General features: G+C 39.6%; 1 protein-coding gene across 2 annotated transcripts; it reads right to left on the reverse strand.

Moving 5' to 3' along the window:
• Positions 1-769: 769 nt before the first annotated feature.
• Positions 770-19750, reverse strand: LOC122654464 (plant UBX domain-containing protein 1-like). 2 transcript variants are annotated; one of them, XM_043848561.1, is made up of 8 exons: positions 19545-19750; positions 17574-17676; positions 17331-17399; positions 12683-12750; positions 12093-12222; positions 11904-12008; positions 10079-10293; positions 770-1057 (listed from the first exon to the last, which is right to left on the reverse strand). In XM_043848561.1, the coding sequence occupies exons 1-7, from the start codon at positions 19629-19631 to the stop codon at positions 10097-10099; spliced, it is 759 nt and encodes a 252-aa protein (XP_043704496.1). In that variant the 5' UTR covers positions 19632-19750; the 3' UTR covers positions 770-1057; positions 10079-10096. The 2 variants fall into 2 exon arrangements, with proteins under 2 accessions (XP_043704496.1, XP_043704495.1); XM_043848560.1 differs by having other exon boundaries at positions 770-1100; positions 19545-19749.
• Positions 19751-21396: the final 1646 nt, after the last annotated feature.

Raw genomic sequence — 21396 nt, forward strand, 5'->3', positions numbered from 1 at the left:
AGCTATCAAAATGGCCAAAATATCTGTTATGTGGCAAATCGGAGGAGACCCAAATTTTGTTGTGGATGGATGATCCATTAGATCCTCTACTTACATGTTAAGTTTCAATCCAAACAGAATTTACCAAATGCTAAAACAAAGCTATAAACTACATTGCGGTGCATAAAGATACATAGATGATCGAAAGAATATATGGACTCATGTACAAACAGGAAGATAGTTGATTGAATTTAATCCGGAAATTTGACACACGACCTAATTACGTTCAAAAGGTTTTAAGAAAAAAAAAGGTTTACTTCTTCCTCGTCGTATGTGATTCAACGCGCTTATTGGATCCTACGAAATGTGAATATTATCATTCCTCCCAACATTGTTCCAGTCCAATTAGAGGGTCAGATCTTGTGGATGAGGAGATTCTCTCTTTACCACAGGTTAAGAGAAATTATGTCCCAAGGGGATTCAGTTTTTTCACCCATGGTAGAAGAGGGAATCTCTTCATCAATGGTAATGTGACACAATGACTAAACTCTGGTTCGTCATTAACTCCCACCCCTATTGTTCATGGTCCAAACAAAAGAACTCAAGCCAGCCTTTTTTTTATGTTGCCCACTTCTGGGACCCCAAAAAGAACAGGGGAACCTGTACCAAAAATTGGCACCAGAACTACAGAAGGGTGACCACTAGAAAAGTGGGTTCAGTCCACATACATTTCTAACTTAAAAGAGTTTATGATTGAGGAGGCCCGAACAAATAAACATTTAACGGAACATGGCCTGAACAAATAGTTAGCAATTTAGTATAGTCTTCTGTAAGGAACATACAGTTACCCATAAATCCATCCAGAAAATACATGTGAATAGATTTAATGAGTCCCCACCTGAACATCAAATAGGTCTGATATAAATTAACAGGCACTAAGGAAACTAAGAAAAGATAAAAAGAAAACCCATCATGTTTACACATTTTTCGATTTCCTGGTAGTTCTTTCTCAACCAAAAGCCATTGTAAATTTTACTTTTGCTACGAGAAGCATATTATAGAGTTCATCTCCGATACCCTGTCACAGTTGAAAAAATTCGTACAGTTCAGTTTGCCATTCCCTGGGAAGTTCACAATAAATGAATGAAAACAAAACACGGAACAGGAAATAAGTTAGGGGTGTAAGCTAACCCACATAAGAGGGTGGGCCTTGATTCAACGGTAAGGTTGCTCCATTGTGACCAAAGTGGTCACGGGTTAGAGTCTGGAAACAGCCTCTCTGCGAAAGCAGGGGTAAGGCTGCGTACATATGACCCTCCCCAGAACCTGCAGTGGCGGGAGCGTCGTGCACTGGGTATGCCCTTCGTAAGCAACCCACATATGACAAAGCACAACTAATCCCCTACGTAAACTCAGCCAAGATGATCTTATTTTCTCTGAACATCACATCCATTTCCGGTGAAGTACAGAGGGGATTTGCATATCAGGGTGACACTGAACTATTTAATACAGTTATCATTACTGCCAATAACAACCTGGAACCCATTGTTGCAAGAAAACGTGGCTAACTTCCCATACTGTCACGAGGTGATTGAAATTGTAGCAAATTATGCTGTCATGAAGAATGCACAAGGATGTCTTTCACCATATACACAAAGGTACGAAACACATTGCCATAGTTATATGATGTATATACCTTCTCCCTCTAGCATTCAATTCAATTGTGACTTGCACATGCAAACTCTAGTGGCTCTTTTCTCAGCACAACCCCCTCCCCCCAATAAAAACTTGCAGCGTCATGTTCAACGGAGGCTACCGGATGCCCAGTGACTTGATTCTGATTGAAGGTACTAAAAGAGCTACGGGCAGATCTAAAATGACCCTAGGAGAAGTGGTGAGGAAAGCATAGTTTAGGTATGGTTTTTAGAACGACGTCGAATAGAGCTGATTGGAGGGCAAGGATCCATGTAGCCGAACCCAGTTAGTTTGTTTTAGACTGATTTGTAGATGTGGTTGTTGTCTTCTATGTCTTTTATTCTTACTGTAAGGATCCGTGTAACCGACCCCATTTAGTTGGGATAAGGCTGAGTTGCTGTTTAAATTGGAATATAAAAATGCAGGTTTAGCTAAGACACTACTTAGCTACATGGGAAAAATATGGTGGGGGTGGGGGATGGGCCGAAGTTGTTTAGGTGGCCTAGCAAAGTGTAGTTACCCCTTTTACTTGAGACACATGAAGAGATGATAATGCCATTTCAATCCTAGAACACTTCCTAGGTAGGCCAAATATAAATTCTATAGACAACTCACCCATTTGCCCTAGGTATAGGGGTATAGGAATCATTCCATTGCATTATCAGCCAGCAAACAAATTTTCAGATTTGAATCATCACTTGAAGAAGTTGATGCAGTTAAATACTTAAATCACCTAAATGGGCTTACTTTATTAAAAAATAAGCTTTGAGTTGGGTTACGTATGTGTTGGGCCTTTGATCCAATGTGTTATCTTTGTAATGGGCTGTTTTAATGGGTTTATAATATGGGTTGAGGCTAGGCATATGGTATTAGTTTAAGTGTCTTTAATTCTTTAGGGGAAAAGAACGCTGCCAGGCTGCATAGCATACGCTAGCACCTTCCTATGTCTATATCTCTCTCTTCCCTCCTATCAAATGACATATCTGCCCCCTACAGTGGGAGGAGAGAAAGAGAGACGGAAGACGCTAGCGTACACTACGCAGCGGGACAGGGAACTTAATGTCATTTATATATTTTTGTAGAGAGATTTAAAATTAGGGAAAGGCTTGGATGATTTGAGTCACCCCAAGCACCTCTTTATTTATAAGAGTAATAAAAGAATAATCATATGTACATGAGCAATGTGGGACAAAACCACATACAAACAACTAAATAAATAAAGAGGAAAAAAGTCCAGAATACCCCCCATAGTATTCTGGCCCATATCTAACACTCCCCCTCAAGTTGGAGCATATATATCATGCATGCCCAACTTGACTAAGATAGGATGAAACAGCTTGCTACTCAGTCCTTTAGTGAACACATCAGCAAGTTGATCAATAGTCTTCACAAAGGGAACACAAATGAGACCGGCTTCAAGCTTTTCTTTGATGAAATGTCGGTCAACCTCTACATGCTTAGTACGGTCATGCTGGACAGGATTATGAGCAATGTTTATGGCATGCTATATTGTCACAATAAAGCATCATGGGAAGATGGACAGCAACACCAATATCCTGCAATAATCCTTTAAGCCATAGAAGTTCAAAAATGCCTTGGGCCATCGCACGAAACTCGGCTTCAGCACTAGACCTTGCCACAACATTCTACTTTTTGCTATGCCATGTGACAAGGTTCTCACCCATAAAGGAACAATAGCCAGAGATAGATTTCCTATCAGTAGAACCAGCCCAATCGGCATCAGTATAAGCTTCAATCTTGAGGTGACCATTGGGAGATAAGAGGATTCCCTTTCCTGGAGCAGACTTCAAATACCTCAAAATACGACGGACTGCATCCCTATGAGAGGAATAGGGATCATGCATGAACTGGCTCACCATACTTACAGCAACTGCTATGTCAGGTCTTGTGTGGGAAAGGTTGATTAGTTTGCCCACTAACCGCTGATAACCACCCTTGTCAACAGGTTCACCCTCTTTCTCCTTAAGTTTTGTAATAGCATCCATAGGAGTATCTGAAGGATGACAACCTAGCAGCCCTGTTTCAATAAATAGATCAAGGACATATTTTCTTTGAGAAAGAAAGATGCCCTTTGAAGAGCGAGCAACTTCTATCCCTAGAAAATATTTGAGAGGGCCTAGATCTTTGACCTCAAACTCACGGCCAAGGAGAAGCTATAAATCCCTGATAGCAGCACCATCATTATCAGTCACCACGATATCATCCATATAGACTATGAGAAGAGTAACCTTGTCACCAACTCGTCTGATGAACAAAGTGTGATCAGTATTACTCTACTTATAACCTGCTGAAATCATAGCCCTACGAAATCTGCCAAACCAGGCTCTAGGTGACTGCTTCAGCCCATAGAGAGCACGTTTTAGCTTACAGACCCTGCCTTTAGTCCTGTCATCAGAGAAGCCTGGTGGAATGTCCATATATACCTCATCCTCAAGCTCCCCACGGAGGAAGGCATTCTTGACATCTAACTGTTGAAGATCTCACCCAAGATTTACAGCACAAAATAATAACACCCTGATAGTGTTAAGTTTTACCACTGGTGCAAAGGTCTCCTGATAGTCAACTCCATAAGTCTGAGTGAACCCCTTTGCAACCAGACGTGCCTTATATCGATCCACTGAACCATCAGCCTTCTGTTTGACCACGGAGACCCATTTACATCCCACTGGTTTTTTCCCTAGAGGAAGAGCCACAAGATCCCACATAATATGTTTGTGTAGTGCTCTCATTTCTTCCAACATTGCAGCCTTCCACTTTCCATCTGTATATGCTTCCTGCCAATTTTTAGGAATAGAGACAGAAGAAAGAGAAGATACAAAAACACGAAAAGACGGAGAAAGAGAGCTATATATTTTTTTTTGCTAAAGGTCAGCAATGTGTATATGTTAAAATGGGAGAATATGTACAAGGAATGACTCATGATTTCCAAAAAAGACAATCCTGAGTTCTAACGTGAAACCTTCGGCATAGCCCTTAGTTTAACGTTAGCCCAAGATGCAATCTAAGTAAATCTATAGAAAGGTCGTTCTAGCGCTTCCCAATAGACCGTCAACATAATAAAATGGGGTGGACTAGTCCAACAAGTGGTGCATTTCCTTTTCGCTGCGTGGGTTGCAAGTGCATCTGCTACGGCATTTGCTTCTCTATAGCAATGAGTGAGATGCCACTAGATAGAGTCAAGGAAAGATGAGGCCTTCCACCACTTATTCATTAGATACCAAGGAATCTTTCTAGAGAGAATTGAAGAGACGACCGCCTCTGAGTCACATTCAATCCAAATATTTTCAGCTCCCATTTTTATGAATAGAGACAGAAGAAAGAGAGCTATAAGAAACAAAGCGAGATATGGGATGTAAAGTGCAAGTCCTAGTACCTTTGCGATGAGCAATAGGTAGGTCGGAAGAAGAGGGGTTACCAGGAGATGAAGGATCCGGGCCTGGAGACGGCAATTGGATGGGTACTGGTACTAAAGTGGATTGCAGCTGCCCTCTGTTGGATCTACCCCTTGTATAGGTGATGATGTTAGGGTTGTCAATTCTCTTCTGAAATTCACCAATAGTTCTCTGGACAGGAGTCAGCTCCCCCTGGATAGGAACATTAACAACACTATTTTCTATGGTCTCCCCCTGTAAAGGATTCCCATAAGGTGAGGGAGGAACTGCCAGACCATCCAAAGTAGGCTGGGCAGCAGCCGTGGGTGGTGGTAAAGAAGGCTGGGCAGCAGCCTGAGGAACCTTCGGTAGAGGAATCTCAAAAGGCACATCTTCACTAGAACTCTCCCCCTGAAGAGGTGGCGAAGAATAGTAAAAAAGGGACTTATGGAAAATAACATCCATACTAACCATGGTACGACGGGAAGGGGGATGGTAACACTTATAATATTTCTGGGTCGGAGAATAACCCAAGAAAATACAACGGAGGCCCCGAGGTTCAAGTTTACCAGGATCTCTAGTATCCCTAGCATAACAGACACAACCATACACCTTGGGAGGCACAATAAAGGAGGAATTCCCAATTAAAATATCAGAGGGGCTACGAGAGTCAAGAACCCTAGAAGGCAGCCTATTGATGAGATAGGCCGCAGTAAGAACCGCATCCCCCCAATATTGAGATGGGACATTCCTCGCAAACATCAAAGCCCTGGCCATCTCTAACAAGTGGCGATTTTTCCTTTCGACCACACCATTCTGGGCAGGGGTATCAACATAACTGGTTTGATGAAGGATGCCATGATTAGCTAAATAATTTTGAAATTGGGATTCTGTATACTTTGTTCCATTATCACTTCTCAATACTTTGAGAGTAGCCTGGAACTGAGTTTGGATCATTTTATGAAAATGTTGAAAACATGAAAAAACTTGATTTTTTGTGTGCAAAAGATATACCCAAGTATGCCTAGAATGACAATCAATGAAAGAGACAAACCAACGATGGCCAGAAATAGATGGTTTACGACTGGGGCCCCAAACATCAGAATGCACCAAATTAAAACAAAAAGAACTCCTTTAATTTGAAATGGGATAATTTGAACGTGTCTATTTGGCCAGAACACAAGCCTCACAAAAAAAGTCATCCTTAGTACGAAGGGAGACCAGACTCGAAAATAAATGAGTTAAGATTCCTAAAGGGGGGTGACCTAACCTAGAGTGCCACTGGTAGAGTTCAGAAGAGACCATGGAGTTCTGGTGCGGCGGAGAATGTAATGGTGGTGGAGAGAAGCGACCGTCATCAAGCAGATACAGCCCACCGTGCACTTTACCCAATCCAATCGTCTTCCCAGACGCCAGATCCTGAAACACACAATGAGAAGGAAAAAAAGTAACTTTGCAGTTAAGATCAGGAGTAATACTACTAATGGAAAGAAGGTTAGTAGTAAAATTAGGAATGTGCAAAACAGAAGACAAGGGAAGAGAGGAAGTGCAGTTGATGATTCCCTTTCCAGATATGGAAGAAAGAGAACCATCAGCCACTTTGACCTTGTCTTTCCCAGAAGTGGTAGAGTATCTATGAAACAAACTAGAGGAACCAGTCATATAATCTGTAGCTCCAAAATCTATGATCCAAGGATGGGAAGCTACAGAGGCACAATGACCTCCAAATGGAATACCTGACAGGGCAAAGTGTGAACCTGAAGGAGCAGATGAATTGGCAGTAGGTGATGTAGTAGAGGCAGCAGCAGCGGAAGACCTTAGCATACGTAGGAGTGCCTGTAGATCATCCTGGGATAGACCAGGGTCAGTAGCAGGGGCTGCAGTAACAGTTTCAGTCTAATGGGCCTTGGTCTTTGTCTTAGTCTTGGTCTTGGCAGCCCTTTTAGCTTCAAAATCAGCTGGTTTCCCATGAAGTTTCCAGCACTTCTCTTTGGTGTGAGAGGGTTTGTGACAGTGCTCACAAACAACAGTCCCTATAGTAGAATCACCAAGAGAAGCAGTGCCACTAGGAGCAAGAATGGCAAGGGCAGCAGCCTTGAGAGCTGATCTATCAATAATAGGAGGGTGCAACATAGCAGCCCTCCGGTTCTCCTCAGAAGACACCAATGCATAAGATTGTTCAAGTGTGGGAAAAGGCTTATGGCCCAACACCTGAACACGGATCTGATCATACTCCACATTTAAGCCAGCCAAAAAATCATATACTCTGATCTTGTCCACGTGCTTCTTATAGGAAGCAATATCAGCCACTGTAGTAGGGTGGAAGTCAGAGAAATGGTCCAACTATTGCCATAGACTGCGGAGAGTAGCATAGTATTTTGAAACTGAAAAGTCTCCCTGAGTGGTGTGAAGGACCTTCTTCTGGAGTTCATATACTTGGTCATCATTGCCAAGCTGCCCATATGTTTCCTTGCATGCAGCCCAAATCTGAGAGGCAGTGTCCAGAAGAAGAAAGTTATGCTGTAAATCTAAAGTCATAGAGCCAATCTGATAAGACATGAGAACACCATTATTGGCAAGCTACTTTTCTTGAGCGGGTCCTTGGTCTGTGGGCATAACACAAGTGCCATTAATATGGCTGGTGAGACCACAGCCAGCAATAGCAAAGGAGGCAGATCTGGACCATAGAAGGTAATTCGAGCCATCAAGTTTAATAGGATTTGGTGGGAAGCTGTGGTAGTCTGTCTTGTTGTGACCATCTTTAGTTGACTGATCTGAAGTAGCTGAAGAGTTGATCGAATCACCCATATTGGCAGCAAATAAATCCAACATTAACCTTAAATTAAAGGCTGAATCACCTCTCCAAAAATCAGAACCAGCAGCACAGGAAGAACCCTATATCGATATTGTCAGGGTTTTGGAAAAAATCCTGAATTTGTGGAAATCGATAAAGGGACAAGAGAGGGACAAAAACTGCAGATAAATGGCTGCAACTGAAGTCGATTGATCCTTTATAATGGAGAAAAAAACCTGCAGAAACTTAGGTCCAATAGGCAACAGCAGCCCCAAGATCGATTAGATGTCAGGGTTTTGAAAAAACCCTGTAAGTGTGTATCGATCTCAGAGAGGTCTTCAAAACTGAACTGTGAAAGCCCAAAATTGCAGTCGAGTGTCTCCTGGTAAGTGTAGAATCAGCCCTGCAGAAGCAGAACCAAAGTGCAGCAGCAACAAGCAGCCCCACATCCAAAGTCAACAATTGTCAGGGTTTTGGAGGAAACCCTGAAGATGGAGATTGATTGGGAGTGGAGGTCTTCAATGAGTGAGAAGAGATGCTGAATAGATGCTGGAAAAGGTGCTGAAGAAGCTCCAATAAGTGAAGAACAGCCTGCAATAATGGTAGGGGCTGATCTTCAAAAAACCTTGAAGACTTCAATACGGCAGGTAGAGTCCAGCAGCTATCGAGCAGTAATTAAATCATAAAAAACCAGAAAAAGAGGTTGGGAGGGGCAGCAACTAGGTCATACGACCACCTCTTATAGTGCTGCCCTTAGGGAAAAGGGAGAACAAGGAGGGAAAAGAAGGGGAAAACGATGGAGGAGAGAAGAAGGGGAAAAAATATCGATGGGGTTGGTCCCTAATTCGAAATCTGCTCTGATACCATGTAGAGAGATTTAAAATTAGGGAAAGGCTTGGATGATTTGAGTCACCCCAAGCACCTCTTTATTTATAAGAGTAACAAAAGAATAATCATATGTACATGAGCAATGTAGGACTAAACCACATACAAACAACTAAATAAATAAAGAGGAAAAAAGTCCAAAATACCCCCCACGGTATTCTGGCCCATATCTAACAATTTTAATTGTTATTAAGTGTTTTAGTTAGGCTGCATTAGGACTCTACAAGTCCAGTCCTGTTTTGAGTCGGTTTCATTTATTAATTTAGTTTCCTATTCAGTTTATGTTACCTAATTAGTTAAAGATTGAGTTAAGCCCTTCATTTTTAGTGTTTTGAGTCTGTTTTTAAGTCTTCTATATAAGTTTGCAAGGCGGTCCAACATTGTATGCGAATTTTGATTAATGAGAAGCTTTGTCTTTGCTGCCTATCGTGGTATGATCTTCATTGTGTGAATCAAGGTGTAATTGGTGTGAAATCACCAACACCATGTGGTGGGAAGCCTGGATGCCATCCTGCTCTTGTATAAATTAAGGTACGGTTCTGTCCATATAATCTTTGCAATTTCTGTTCAGTCCTAGCTTCCTCTGACATAGCAATCCTACCTTCACTAGGACAGTTAATTTGAAGGTGTACTAATTTGTCGATTTCAGTTCTGATTCATATTCTATCAATACTGTACTCTTGCATATTCTGTTTTCAAATACTGTTTCTGCTGAGTATTTGATAGAGTCCTAATTCGAGTAGGATTACTGTTTAAGACCTGAAACCCTGAATTCGATACATGCTATAGTCTGTTCTGTTGGTTCTGAAATTAAAAGTATATACTGATATCATATGAGGTTTATAAATTTTGCAATCTGTTCTTTAATCTGAGTTTTAGTTTGACAGATTTGCCCCTTTCCAAGTGTCACTAGGAATCCTTTATATTACCTGATCTCGCCATTGGATCTTGTTGGAACTTTCAGCAAGGTTTACACCTACCAAGAGGAGAACTCAACCTGATTTTTATGTTGATCTGAGTGTTTGATTTCATTCTATATACTTTCTCCAATTGCTGGAATTTTATGCCTCTGTTTTCGGTTCTGTTTTTAACCTTTAAATCAGTACTACATTAGAAGTATTTTTGGGATGTAATTTTGCTCACAAGTAGAGGTGACGTGCGGCTTATGCATGGACCCTATTCCAAGTGCCAGCTGAGATGCTATGTGGCAGAAAATAGGGCCATCCAACTAAGCTTAGCTATGTAGATTAACCCACAGAATAGGTGTCCAAAATACAAGGACAGATATGAAAACTAGAACAAATAAAGTCAAAAATAGGAAAAGGGATCTCACTTGTGCAATAGGCTTGTCTCACATTTTGAGCCATTTTGGCTTAACAGGTTTCTTCTCAACAGCTTTACGTTCTTGAACAACAGGTGATGGTTCCGCCATTACAGGTTCCACTGCAGATTGGACAGGTTCAGCCTGCTGTAGAAGTACATCTAGGCCCTTGAGGCACATAATCTCATCTCGAAGAAAGGGCACTGAAGTTTCTGGAGCATTGTCCCCTAAACATGCCATACGTGAAGCACATTTGATAAATAATCTTTTTCCACATAATGGTCAGATAAATAGGAGGGAGCACATCGATTGAGTAAAAGTTGAGTTGATGCATGACAATCTAAATAAAGCATCAGGAAGACAATAGAGACTTGCCACTAATACACTAAATAGAATAAATCTTCAAGGTCATCTAAAGTAACCAAAAGATATATAAAGAATATCAAAAAGTACAAATAGCTCACAATTGGATCATATTAGATATATCCAACTTAATTATTAATATAGATAAATAATGGCATTAATGATTTTGAGCCTTCAACTTTTTATTTGTCAACTCAACAGAAAAACAACCTAAGCTACTATATAATTACAAATATTTTTAAAAGATAAACTGTGGATAAGATTCAATAAAAACAAGATTTATAATTGGAAGGAAAATTGCCAGACCAAGAAAGGTATATCCACATCCAATCCATTAATAAACAGATTTATCCCAGATAAAATCTAAATAAAATAATATCAACTATTAGTACATCCAAATACACGTTAATTCTATTGTATTTAGATCATGTTCCAATCCACCAAGACCTCCAATCAATTCCACTAGCATTGCCTTTATTTGCTGTAAAATCTGACTAAACCTTGAAAAATTCTGCCATTAAAGCTTGATAACCTGTTAGAGACAACCTGGTTGCTTTTTTTTTAAATAAATAAAAAAAAATGGTTGCAACTTTAGCATCCACTTCCCATTAAATGGACAGACCTTGCAGAAAATGAAGATAAAAAATCTAAGCCAAGAAACAAAAGTTTCTAAAGCTAAGGATAACAATGATTGCAGCAGGCTGCAGGCCCAGGTTGCCCACATGGATACAAGCAAAAATACATAAGGCCACGCATGCATGTGTACAACAATATATTGATTTAACAGGCAAAGTTTACTCTATAATTTGGATTATTCATCTAGAAGCATTGAAAATGTATGAAAATGCATATTTCAAAGATACAACGGAATGTTCAAATGACTTGGTGGTTGAAGTAATAAGATGACACATGAAACAGCAAATAATGACCTGATCCTAAAACAGTCAAATGTCAGAACAAGATTAAACAGAAAAGCATTAACAAAATATGCTACAAGCAACATTATACAGTATTTTATGAATTGACACCAAGCAGATGAAAATAAAGGACCACGTATGTTTCATCCCACTACTTGTCAAATTTTTTATCCAAAAAGTCGATAACAATGTGCTCCTTATGACATTAAAAGTAAATAACTAGATTCAGCATAAACATTCCAATCCTATAAGAGAAGTCTTTCCAAAGAAAAGAAAGTTTTTCAAGGATAAAAATTGTTCCCGAATTTTAAGTGTTAGGTACTCAGCTTCAGGCAACACAAATAGCACTAGAGTGCACCCCTGATACATGCTGGAATCATTTGTAGACAATGACACGTTTTTTTTCTTTTTTTGAATCGACACCGTGTGAAGATTTAAGCACACTAGGATTGAATTTGCAAGCGTAAATATTGAAAAATATAGAACAGTTTAGAGAGCAGACACAGGCCTTCCCGTCGATACTCAGCCCAACTTAACCAATCATTGTCCGAACTAACCTTTCTGTACATCGTACGAGAAATATACAATTGCACCAGGAATAAGACCAGCAGAGTAGAAATCCTGAGACAAGTCCACTATACGCTTTTTTGGAGGAGTTGTATCTAACAGAGAAGCATCAGTCAGGCCTTTAGCATAATTAACAAGAACGCGTAATGGGTATTCACATATTTAAAGATAATACTTACATATATAAAATGGAAGGTCTGGCCGAGCAACCACTTTCAACAGAAGATCAATTAAACTTTGTAATGCCTCTGATGAATGAAACTTAACCTCTAATGTACAATTATCAGGGAAGCGGACCCGAATTATTGCCTGCATAAAGAGACAGTCAAATAACATACTCTGTGTGATAGAGCAAGAAATAGCAAAGTGGATAATTGAAGAAGTCATACTAAAATTGTATCCCTAATTAGGAGATTTTGATTTAATCGCAGGAGCCAATAATTTTATATTTATCTAAGAACAACACTTAATGTATACTGTGCATAATCTCATTGGCCAATTTTATTTATTTTTTTTATTTTTTGTTCTGAGAACCATTTACAGATCAAAGGGCACAAGAAGGTTGCAATGCATAGTGTAAATGAGTTGGGAGGAAAAGAGGGAACATGCTACTTCCTGATTTTGCAGACACTGAACTAACAAAGGGGGGATATTTCTCAAATTCAAAATAAAGTCAGGAGTTCACGAAGGTTCGATTTAAAATGATTAAAACTGCAGACCAAAATGTTCTGAAAAATTGAATCATATGAAAGAAACGGCCAGCCAGCACCTTAGTTATTCTTGACCTACGAGCTGTCTCCTCTGCTTCTCGAATTTTGCGGGTCTTCAGGAATTTGTCTGTCAATAAAGCCAATTAAACTTGTTTAATAAAACAAAAATGCATAAATTAGAAAATTATCACCATACTGGAACTAGGAAGAATTCGTGACAAGGAAGAAGATGAAGATAATTACAAGCATCATAAGGTATTTATATTTCGTTATGTTATCCCACTTATGGTTTAAATATGAAGTGGCTTATTGGAAAATGCACTCTCTAAAGATTGTATCCCCAGCCTTTTTTTGATTGCATGGTGGCATGTGGTGTATATCCTCTGGTTTGTGATCATTTATTTCTTCACCTTAAATTTTAACTGTATTGTTTAAGATGTTATCGTTTGCTTAAAATTTATAAGGTGCTATTATTTTAGAGTTGTGGAAAACAGTCCATTTTTATACTTGTGCAATTTGTAAGGTTCTAGAACATGGAATTTTTCCGTAATCAATTGGCATGATCTTGAGACAGATGTAAAAACCAATGATTCCCAAGTGTCCTGTGAAAACCAATGTCAAAATAAAACCTAATGTTCAATATCATGTAAAAAACACAGTCAAGCAGAGAGAGGCAAAATAAATCACAAAATTCAAAATCATATGAAAACCACAGTCGAAATTTTAAACCAAGTTCTTTCTTTTGGTTCTGATAGCCCATTGCAGAATAAAAAGGGCGTACCCAGTGCACGAGGCTCCCGCCACTGTGGAGTATAGGCATAATTTAGTAATAAAAAGCAATGGATGTAATTTACCTTCAAAATTACTTCAAATTTGAGAGATTGGTAACAAATCTTGCAAGTTTGTAACTAATTGATGTCTCCGGTAAGTTGTCCGTCGAAACCAAGGTGGAAAAACATAAAATATCAGCTCACCAGCATAGTTCCCTCACTTTCCTGTCGAGTTCACCAAAACAGTCGAGTTTTGGCGAGATCTCGACTGTCTCGGTTGAGATGTGTAACTTTTAAACTAAAGCATGGTCCAAATCTCGGTCGAACCAAAATCTCGAACTGAGATCTCGACTCGACCGAGTTGGTGTCGTCTCTGTTTTTGAAAAAAACGATATATTACCGAGATCTCAGTGAGTTCTTGAACTATGGTGAGGCCACAGGCCGCCTTTAATGGAGAGGAACTACACAATTTATTGATGTCCACCACCTTATTCTCCACTGAGTTCTAAAGGAAAGGCCATTAGATGAGTCTCTAATAGTTCCACAAAAAGGCCTAGGGTGGAACTTTGGAGGGATTTCAGGCAAGTTGAGTTATAAGAAATGACCTCATTAAGTGGTTGCCTGGAGGATGCTTTTATTTCATGAACTTGAACAGAACATGAAGGGCGAGTCTAACCACAACCAAGCCCCAACTCCTCCATCCTTCAAAGGTAACTTGCAACAACCAACCCCCCCCCCCCCCCACACAACAAAAAAAAATAGGTGTAACTGAATAAGGCTCATGCTCAGGAAGTAAACCATACAAAAGTCAACACCCAAAAGAGAAAAGGAGAAATAGGATCCCCACTCCATCAAAAGTTGAATTTAATTTTTTAATCGCAAATCAACCAACCATTTTTCTCATCCATTCTGCTTTGCAGTGGACTCTGGGGCCACCTTTTGCCTCTCATAGCCTCTTGTATGCTAAACTTCTCTGAGGGAGTTCCGTGGTTAATCTGAACAATCTGGTATTGGTGGAACGTTGAGTAACTATCAATGTAACAATCTACCGGTTTTTATGGGTGATGCAGGAATGGGCCTAGTGTGCACAATTGTTCTGACAGCAACAAATAGTATCTTATTAAGGAAGCCTTAAATTAAGGGCTTGAATGGTGTTGAAACTTGAAATTGCCTAAAATCCAATAATTTGCAGAACAAGAAAATACCTTCCCTGTCTGTCCCTAAGATGCAACCAGCTTCAAGAAAGATTGAAGAAAATACCAAAGTCAAATAAAGATGTTTTTTGAAGAATTGTCAAAGAGGAAGATCAGGAGAAGCCATAAGAAATCAGCAAGCAAATTAATGAATTGATGCTTCAACTTGAATTAGTCTTGGAATGCTAATTGAAGTGCATTATTAACCAGATAGTGTCGAATTCTGATTCAGAATTCAACAAGGATTGTGGCTGTTGAGGTTTTAAATACTCTTGTGTCACCATTGTATGGAGAATTTTGAAATTGAATGAAATTTTAGGCCTGATTTGGTATGATTTCTATTTCAATTTCAGGGGGTGATTTCTATTTTGGAAATTGTTTGGTTTGATTTTTGCACCTTATCTCAGTGAAATAGCAATCAAGTGGAATAGAAATTCTGAAATAGCTGAGGAGCTGTTTCAGAATTTCTATTTCATTTGGTTTCACTCTTGCTCTTTAATGGCAGATGGTTAATTTGATGAGCAAAGTAGTAATTTCATGTTAAAAATAAAACAACACCCTTCTTCTTCTCTTAATGGTTTCACCACCGCCACTAGCCCGTAGCCACCACCACCACCCTTCCCGAAGAAATATCAAGAATCTATTCTCAGAAATTGAACTACCAAATGGATATTTCATATTGATACAAGGAAAACAATTTCAATTTTTTGACCAAAAATCTATTTGTTGACTATTTCATGAAATCAATCCGAAATTAAAAACAGAAATCATACCAAATCTGGCCTTAGTTTATCGTTGGCTGCCAAGAGTTGTGTGCGCATCTCTCTCTTCTCCTCTCTGAAATTCCCTCCCCCATCTCAGATAACGTCTGTCTTCTCCATCTCTTTATTTCCTTTTTCTTCTTTCCTTTCTTTTGGTTACTGCTACTACTGTTTTACCCTACTCTAGTCTCTAGCGATAAATCGAAGCATCAAAAGAAAACTAGATTGCCTTCAATACGCCTCCTACCAGTTTCAAATCTGACAGCTTGAATCCTCACCTTAGGGCGACCCTTTTCTGCAAAACCTTAGTTCGAAGACCTGCATGTTTAAGGAGTTGCGACTGGCACTCAGTCCAGGCCTTCTCTCTTGTCACTGGATCTAGTTTCAGCACATTGACTGCAGATTGGTATTGACTCGCTGGGGTTGTCATGGGTTGGAGTCGTTAGGGCTTTGAGCTGCAACCCTTCACCTGAAATTTTGGATCAATCGAAGCTTGTTAGGGTGGGATTTCACTTCCTCAAGAGTTCAGCCACCAATCTGGTTCTCGGTAATCTCGTCTGAAGGTAGGAGCCGACCCCTAGTTTCTTTACTTTTATTCATCCTCCTATTAAGCCTAAATTTCCAAACTCACCCTCCTTCTTCAGGTTAATTCAATTTTATCCTAATTTTGTCTTCTCTTCCAAGTCTGCTCTTTTCCCTTATACATTGTATTCCACTTCCTTTGCTCTTCTTTATAACTTGAAGCTTTGGCAAATTACGGTACTGCCACTCATCATAAATTTCTATTCACTTACAACTCTGCCATTGCTCTTATAATCTTCACATAATTACTGTTTGTGCTACTAAGCTCTTGATTGGAGCCTTCTACTACTTGGAGGGGCCCATACATGACCCAAATAGGGTGTCCAATCCTCGGGATCGCACCGGAGTGGGGGGGGGGAAGGCACTAAGAAGCTAATAAGGATGCAGGAAATGGAATATTTGACACATCCAAGATGTATCCTTTGCTGTGAACACATAGTCAAAGAGAAGAAAGAATGTTCCAGATAAGGTTCCACTCATTATTTATGACCCAATAAATATGGTCAAAGTGAAACCAGTGCCAATACATGTCCTCAAAAGATTACCAAATTAAGCTTCATCCATTGGACTTGTTAGCAGTGATCTTATATAGAGAGAGAGGGTGACCGGATGGCAACTGTTAGCTGTATTCAGTACATTCAGTCTGCTAGAGCTTGTGTCATTTATGAATATCCCATTACATAGGAGGCCTAGCCATCAAGATCCAGCATTCTATAGTGAACATAATTAGCCAAGGAAAAGTCCTTGAAGGAGGTTTTATGTATATCATGCCTTAGATTCATATATAACCATACAGGTTTTTTTTTCATTTTATGTACTGATTCCCAAAGGTGAAAGTCTTTTTAATTCATCAAAGTTTATTTTTAACAACGATCAACATAAGGCAAAAGGAGCAGCTGGCGTAAGAAGAATGAGAGGAAGAAGAAGAAGAAACTGTCAGCCTTTCATAAATGATATAGTAATGCACCTTCAGGGTACCATCATAGAAGTTACTCCCACAAAGGAGATCTTCAAGCAAGATTCTACGATTAAGATGATTATCCTTCAATCAGATGACTCCCAGAAACGTTTTATGGCGGTTCCATCCAATGGTCTCCCGGGAACACAGTAGAAGTGAATGTGTAACATTAACTCGAGGACAACTTCCTTTGTAATTGAGAGTCTTGATCTGATTGCTACCCCAAAAAAAAAAAAATTACCCTAGGGGCTGCTTAATCTTCTAATAAAGAAGAACAAACCACAAGAACAGTAGGTGTGGCATACAAAGTGGCACTGATGATAACAATAGAATTTTCCTTCAAAAAAATGTTCTACCCAGTACATAAAATCCAAGAACAATGAACAGAGACAACTAATCAATTGTAAGAGTCTTAATTAAAGATGGGACAGCTTCTAGTGTACCTTCCTTTTTGGTTGCCAAAAGCCGGAAATAATCCTCTGCTGTGAACTCATAGAAATCATCAGGCTCATCTGCCAAAACAAAGAGTAATATCCAATACCAATCCATACAAAAGATGATACAGGAATGCACAAATCCTGAAAGGATCATCAGATAGAGAAGTGATGTACAGCCAAAAGGATTGAATAAAAATAGAATGCCGCTATTCAAGTTTCAAGATATCGCGCAAGTTAAGCGGTGCTTACCTTCACTGGATGTCATGGTCACAGATCCATCAAGAGAAGTTGGTGATGTTTCAAATACACGAATTTCTCGTCCAAGTTCTTCTGCCATAGCTGCAAATTTGGTCTACCAGAAAGAAAGGAAAGGGATTGAATAACAGAGGTTCACCAGCTAGCACATGACATTTAGTTGAAGATACAGTTAACATAATAAAATCCATCTTATCTAGTGGCCGAAGGATAAAAAAGAAAGAATGTTTGTGAAAAACAATTCCAACTGCTAAACATTTAGCCGAGTATTTAAATGAACAATGTCATTTACAACAGAGCCGCTAGAAAAGAAGCAAAAGAAAAGTCACTGATCCTCACTTGTCATGTATAAGACACTAATCTTCACTTGTCATTTAAAGCAATTCACAGAAATAGATAACGTTTATATGTTAACGAATTTTCATGCGAATTTGACCAACAAGGGTTATATTTTGTGAAAAACAACTTCAAAACTAGAATGGGGTAAAGTTTTGGAAGAGAGTCTAACCAGGCACTAGTAGTTGGTCAAGCAAAAATTTGCATGCTCATGCCTATCATTGAGACTTGAGACAAAGGGGTGACAATGTTGACCAACTAGCATTTAAGAGAAGGATTGAAACAACTGTGGCTCTAAATGGTTAACTAAATGCTACCAGAGCATTGTAAAGCAACACCAACCAAAATATATAATATCACCTAAATTGAGTTATTTCAACTGCTGTCCCCAAATATTTAAGTGAACTTGAGGAAACATTTTCAGACAAAAAAAATTTACAAGAGCATAAAATACCAGATAGTATATTAACTCAAATAAATTTGTTCCCCCCACCCCACCCTCCGGATTGCTAACTCCAATAAAACCCGTAAACTAGCTTACAACACCAATATGGGGTATGAGGTAGATAAAGAAAAGCACACTAAAATTTTCCTTCAAAAGCATCCTAGTGATTAGAGACCACAATCCAATAGACAATGACTAGACCAACTATGCATCCTGGTAATAGAGCCCCAATCTTCTGTCATCTTGCCAGTGAACTTCTAGTTTGCAAAGTGCAAACTACTCATACAGAAACTTTAAATAATTGTAACTATTGGGTAATTCCTAATCTCTAGCTCAAATCAATCATCCTAAAATGCACTCTGTAGTACAAAATTTCCAGCATCTTTCCATGGTTTTCTCAAGTCTGCTATTATCACTGAGAGGGAGGAACCGCACCATAAAATCTTGTGGAGTCCGCAGTGATCCAATTTCACGCACTATCAAAACTTGCTCAATAGTTCCATTCTATCCCAGTTTCCAAGCACCAGCAAACCCCTCAATGGAGTTCCTGTAGCCAATGTAGACTGAGATTTTGACATCGCTTCTCCAGTAACAACTCAGCCAATGAAATTACTAAACATGGGGGGAAAAAAATCCGTCCATGAAAGACAACTGGAGTTCGTAACCAGTAATTCGATACTAGTGCTAATTGGAATCCATCGATATCAAAGTCCAAGTTGGTTACTGTATGGACAGTCTACAGGATTCCTAGCTCGAACACCTATACAACTCGATTGCACAAATTCTCCAGGAAAAAGGACGGAGGGAATTTAAGCTCAGAGGTACTTGTCCATAGAAAAACATCAATATTCCATAAATTTCCTAACAAGTCTGCGTTCCTATCGAAGTCCATGCAAACTAACCACGATTACATAGATGAACACATTGTTCTTCAATCAAATAAAGCCATATCAAGAAATGGAAAAGATAGCATCAAAATTCTAAATATTGGAAGGGGGGAAAAGAAAAACCCATACACCGATTACCAAAATCACAAGATTAAGATTATAAAATGCCGCATCTACGAATTCCCCAAAATCACATGAACTGAATTGAACAAAAACAGAGAGGTTACCAACAAAAAACCAAAAATAAAAACCTAACTCATGGCGAAAGAAATAAAGAAACTAAAGATGATGGATGACCTTGGCTATATCTGCATCATCCATGGGATCAAAGCTCATCAATCTTCTTCTCTTCAAGGAACAATCTATCAAACCATCAACTCTCATGAGCGAATATCAGAGCTATGAAGCACTGACCTTTGCTTCCTACAAAAGGAATATATTCATTCAAACAATTTCCCGTTGTAAAAAGAAACGAATTTCTTTATTTGTCTCTCCCATTACGACTCCCAGTCGGCCAGTCTCCCACGGTAACGCGCAGGTTACATAAAAGACACAATTTCGTAAGGGTTTTGCAAGCGGCACCGACAAACTTCACGGAGGAGCACTACGACTCTAATACCAACTCATATTGGAGAATCGCTACAGCAGTTCTTGAATAAAAGGGTTTTAGAAATAAATTTTATTTTTCAAGAAGATGATTAGAATCGTAATGCTTTTCTGTGAAGTTCCTTCTCAATTCTCATGCTGGCAAAATCTCCCTGTATAATTGGGTCGGAGTTCCCTGTGGGAGAGCGTGGCCTCTACGCGTGCGGGGTTAGAAAGAGCACATGTATTGGCATCATTGGGTGAGATTTTTTCGCCTTTCGATATTTTATTGGGTCGGCGTTCTCTGTGTTACTCATTGAATTCTCGGTGGAATCCCAACCCCAGGGGTATTTTGGATATTTAAATGATTTTTAGGTGTTTTTTTCTTTTCTCAAGGGTTTTTCTCTGGATTTTCTGATTTTCTTAAATTGTGTTTTGAGGGGTTTACTGTTTATAGTAAAAACCAAGGGCAAGCAAACAACCGCTAGCTCGGTTGGCTGGTGGTATTGCTAGTTGGAGCATGCCCCCAAGGAAGTCCTGAGTTCAACTCTCCTGGTTTGCATTTGTGCAAAAAAGGCACCTTTCTCCCCCTCGCCCCCTCCCCCCCCCCCCCCCACTTAGTTGTAGATCGTAGTTGGCCTATGGGCCCTCAACTGGGGAGCTAGGCCAGGCTGAAAACTGGAGGAGATACTTTTTCCAATGATATATGACCCACTAAAATTACAATGGCCAAGGCTATGCAGCTTGAATTGGAGATGGAAGAAGGCGGGTCATACATCATTGGAAATTTGTTTTCAAGTATTATCCGATGAGACCTTTCACTATAAATTAATGCAAGGTTCCTGAGCCGACTGGGAAGGTGCTCTAGCACCCTCTCTCTCTTCACATGAAATAATGCTTGTTCAGAGAACCCTCTTCCCTTAATGCAAATAGTATCTTTTAGGAAAAAGGAAATTTACAAAAAACTAGCAGGCTTGTTTTTTGGTAAAAAAAAATAGCCAGCTAGCAAGCTTTCAATATCTTATTTGTAGAATTTTTATTGTTTACGATTCCTTGCCCGGTACGGTTCCTACAATCCTCTAACAAGAGGGGGGTGGACTCCACCCCGATAGTATGTTTGGTCAAGGGGTGGAATGGTCATTTCGCCTCCCTTTGTTAGAGAATTATAGGAACTATACGGACAGGGAACCGTAGGCGATAAAGGTCCATGTCTGTTGCTTTAAAACACAAGAAACGTGAATTTTTAACTCTTCCACTAGTCAAGCTATGCTTGCCATCATATTTATACAAGTATTAGGGGGGGGGGGGGGGGGAGGAGGGGGTGGCGGGGATGACCGTGGGGTTAGGAAACTCAGTCTGGCTAGGTTGCGTTCTTGGAAAACCAACCTCAACCAGTGGTCGGAAATGGCTAGCCAAAGCATACTTCGTCTTTATTTTTCCATAATTGAGAGAGAGGGGGAGAACACCTTTGATGTGATCAGGGTAGTTGTGCTCTGGTATCTTGATAACTAGGCAAGCACACGCATCTTTTGCATTCAAAACGAAGGATCCACTGCAACAGCCT

Source organism: Telopea speciosissima, chromosome 3 (assembly GCF_018873765.1).
Source record: "Telopea speciosissima isolate NSW1024214 ecotype Mountain lineage chromosome 3, Tspe_v1, whole genome shotgun sequence".
Taxonomy (NCBI): Eukaryota; Viridiplantae; Streptophyta; class Magnoliopsida; order Proteales; family Proteaceae; genus Telopea; species Telopea speciosissima.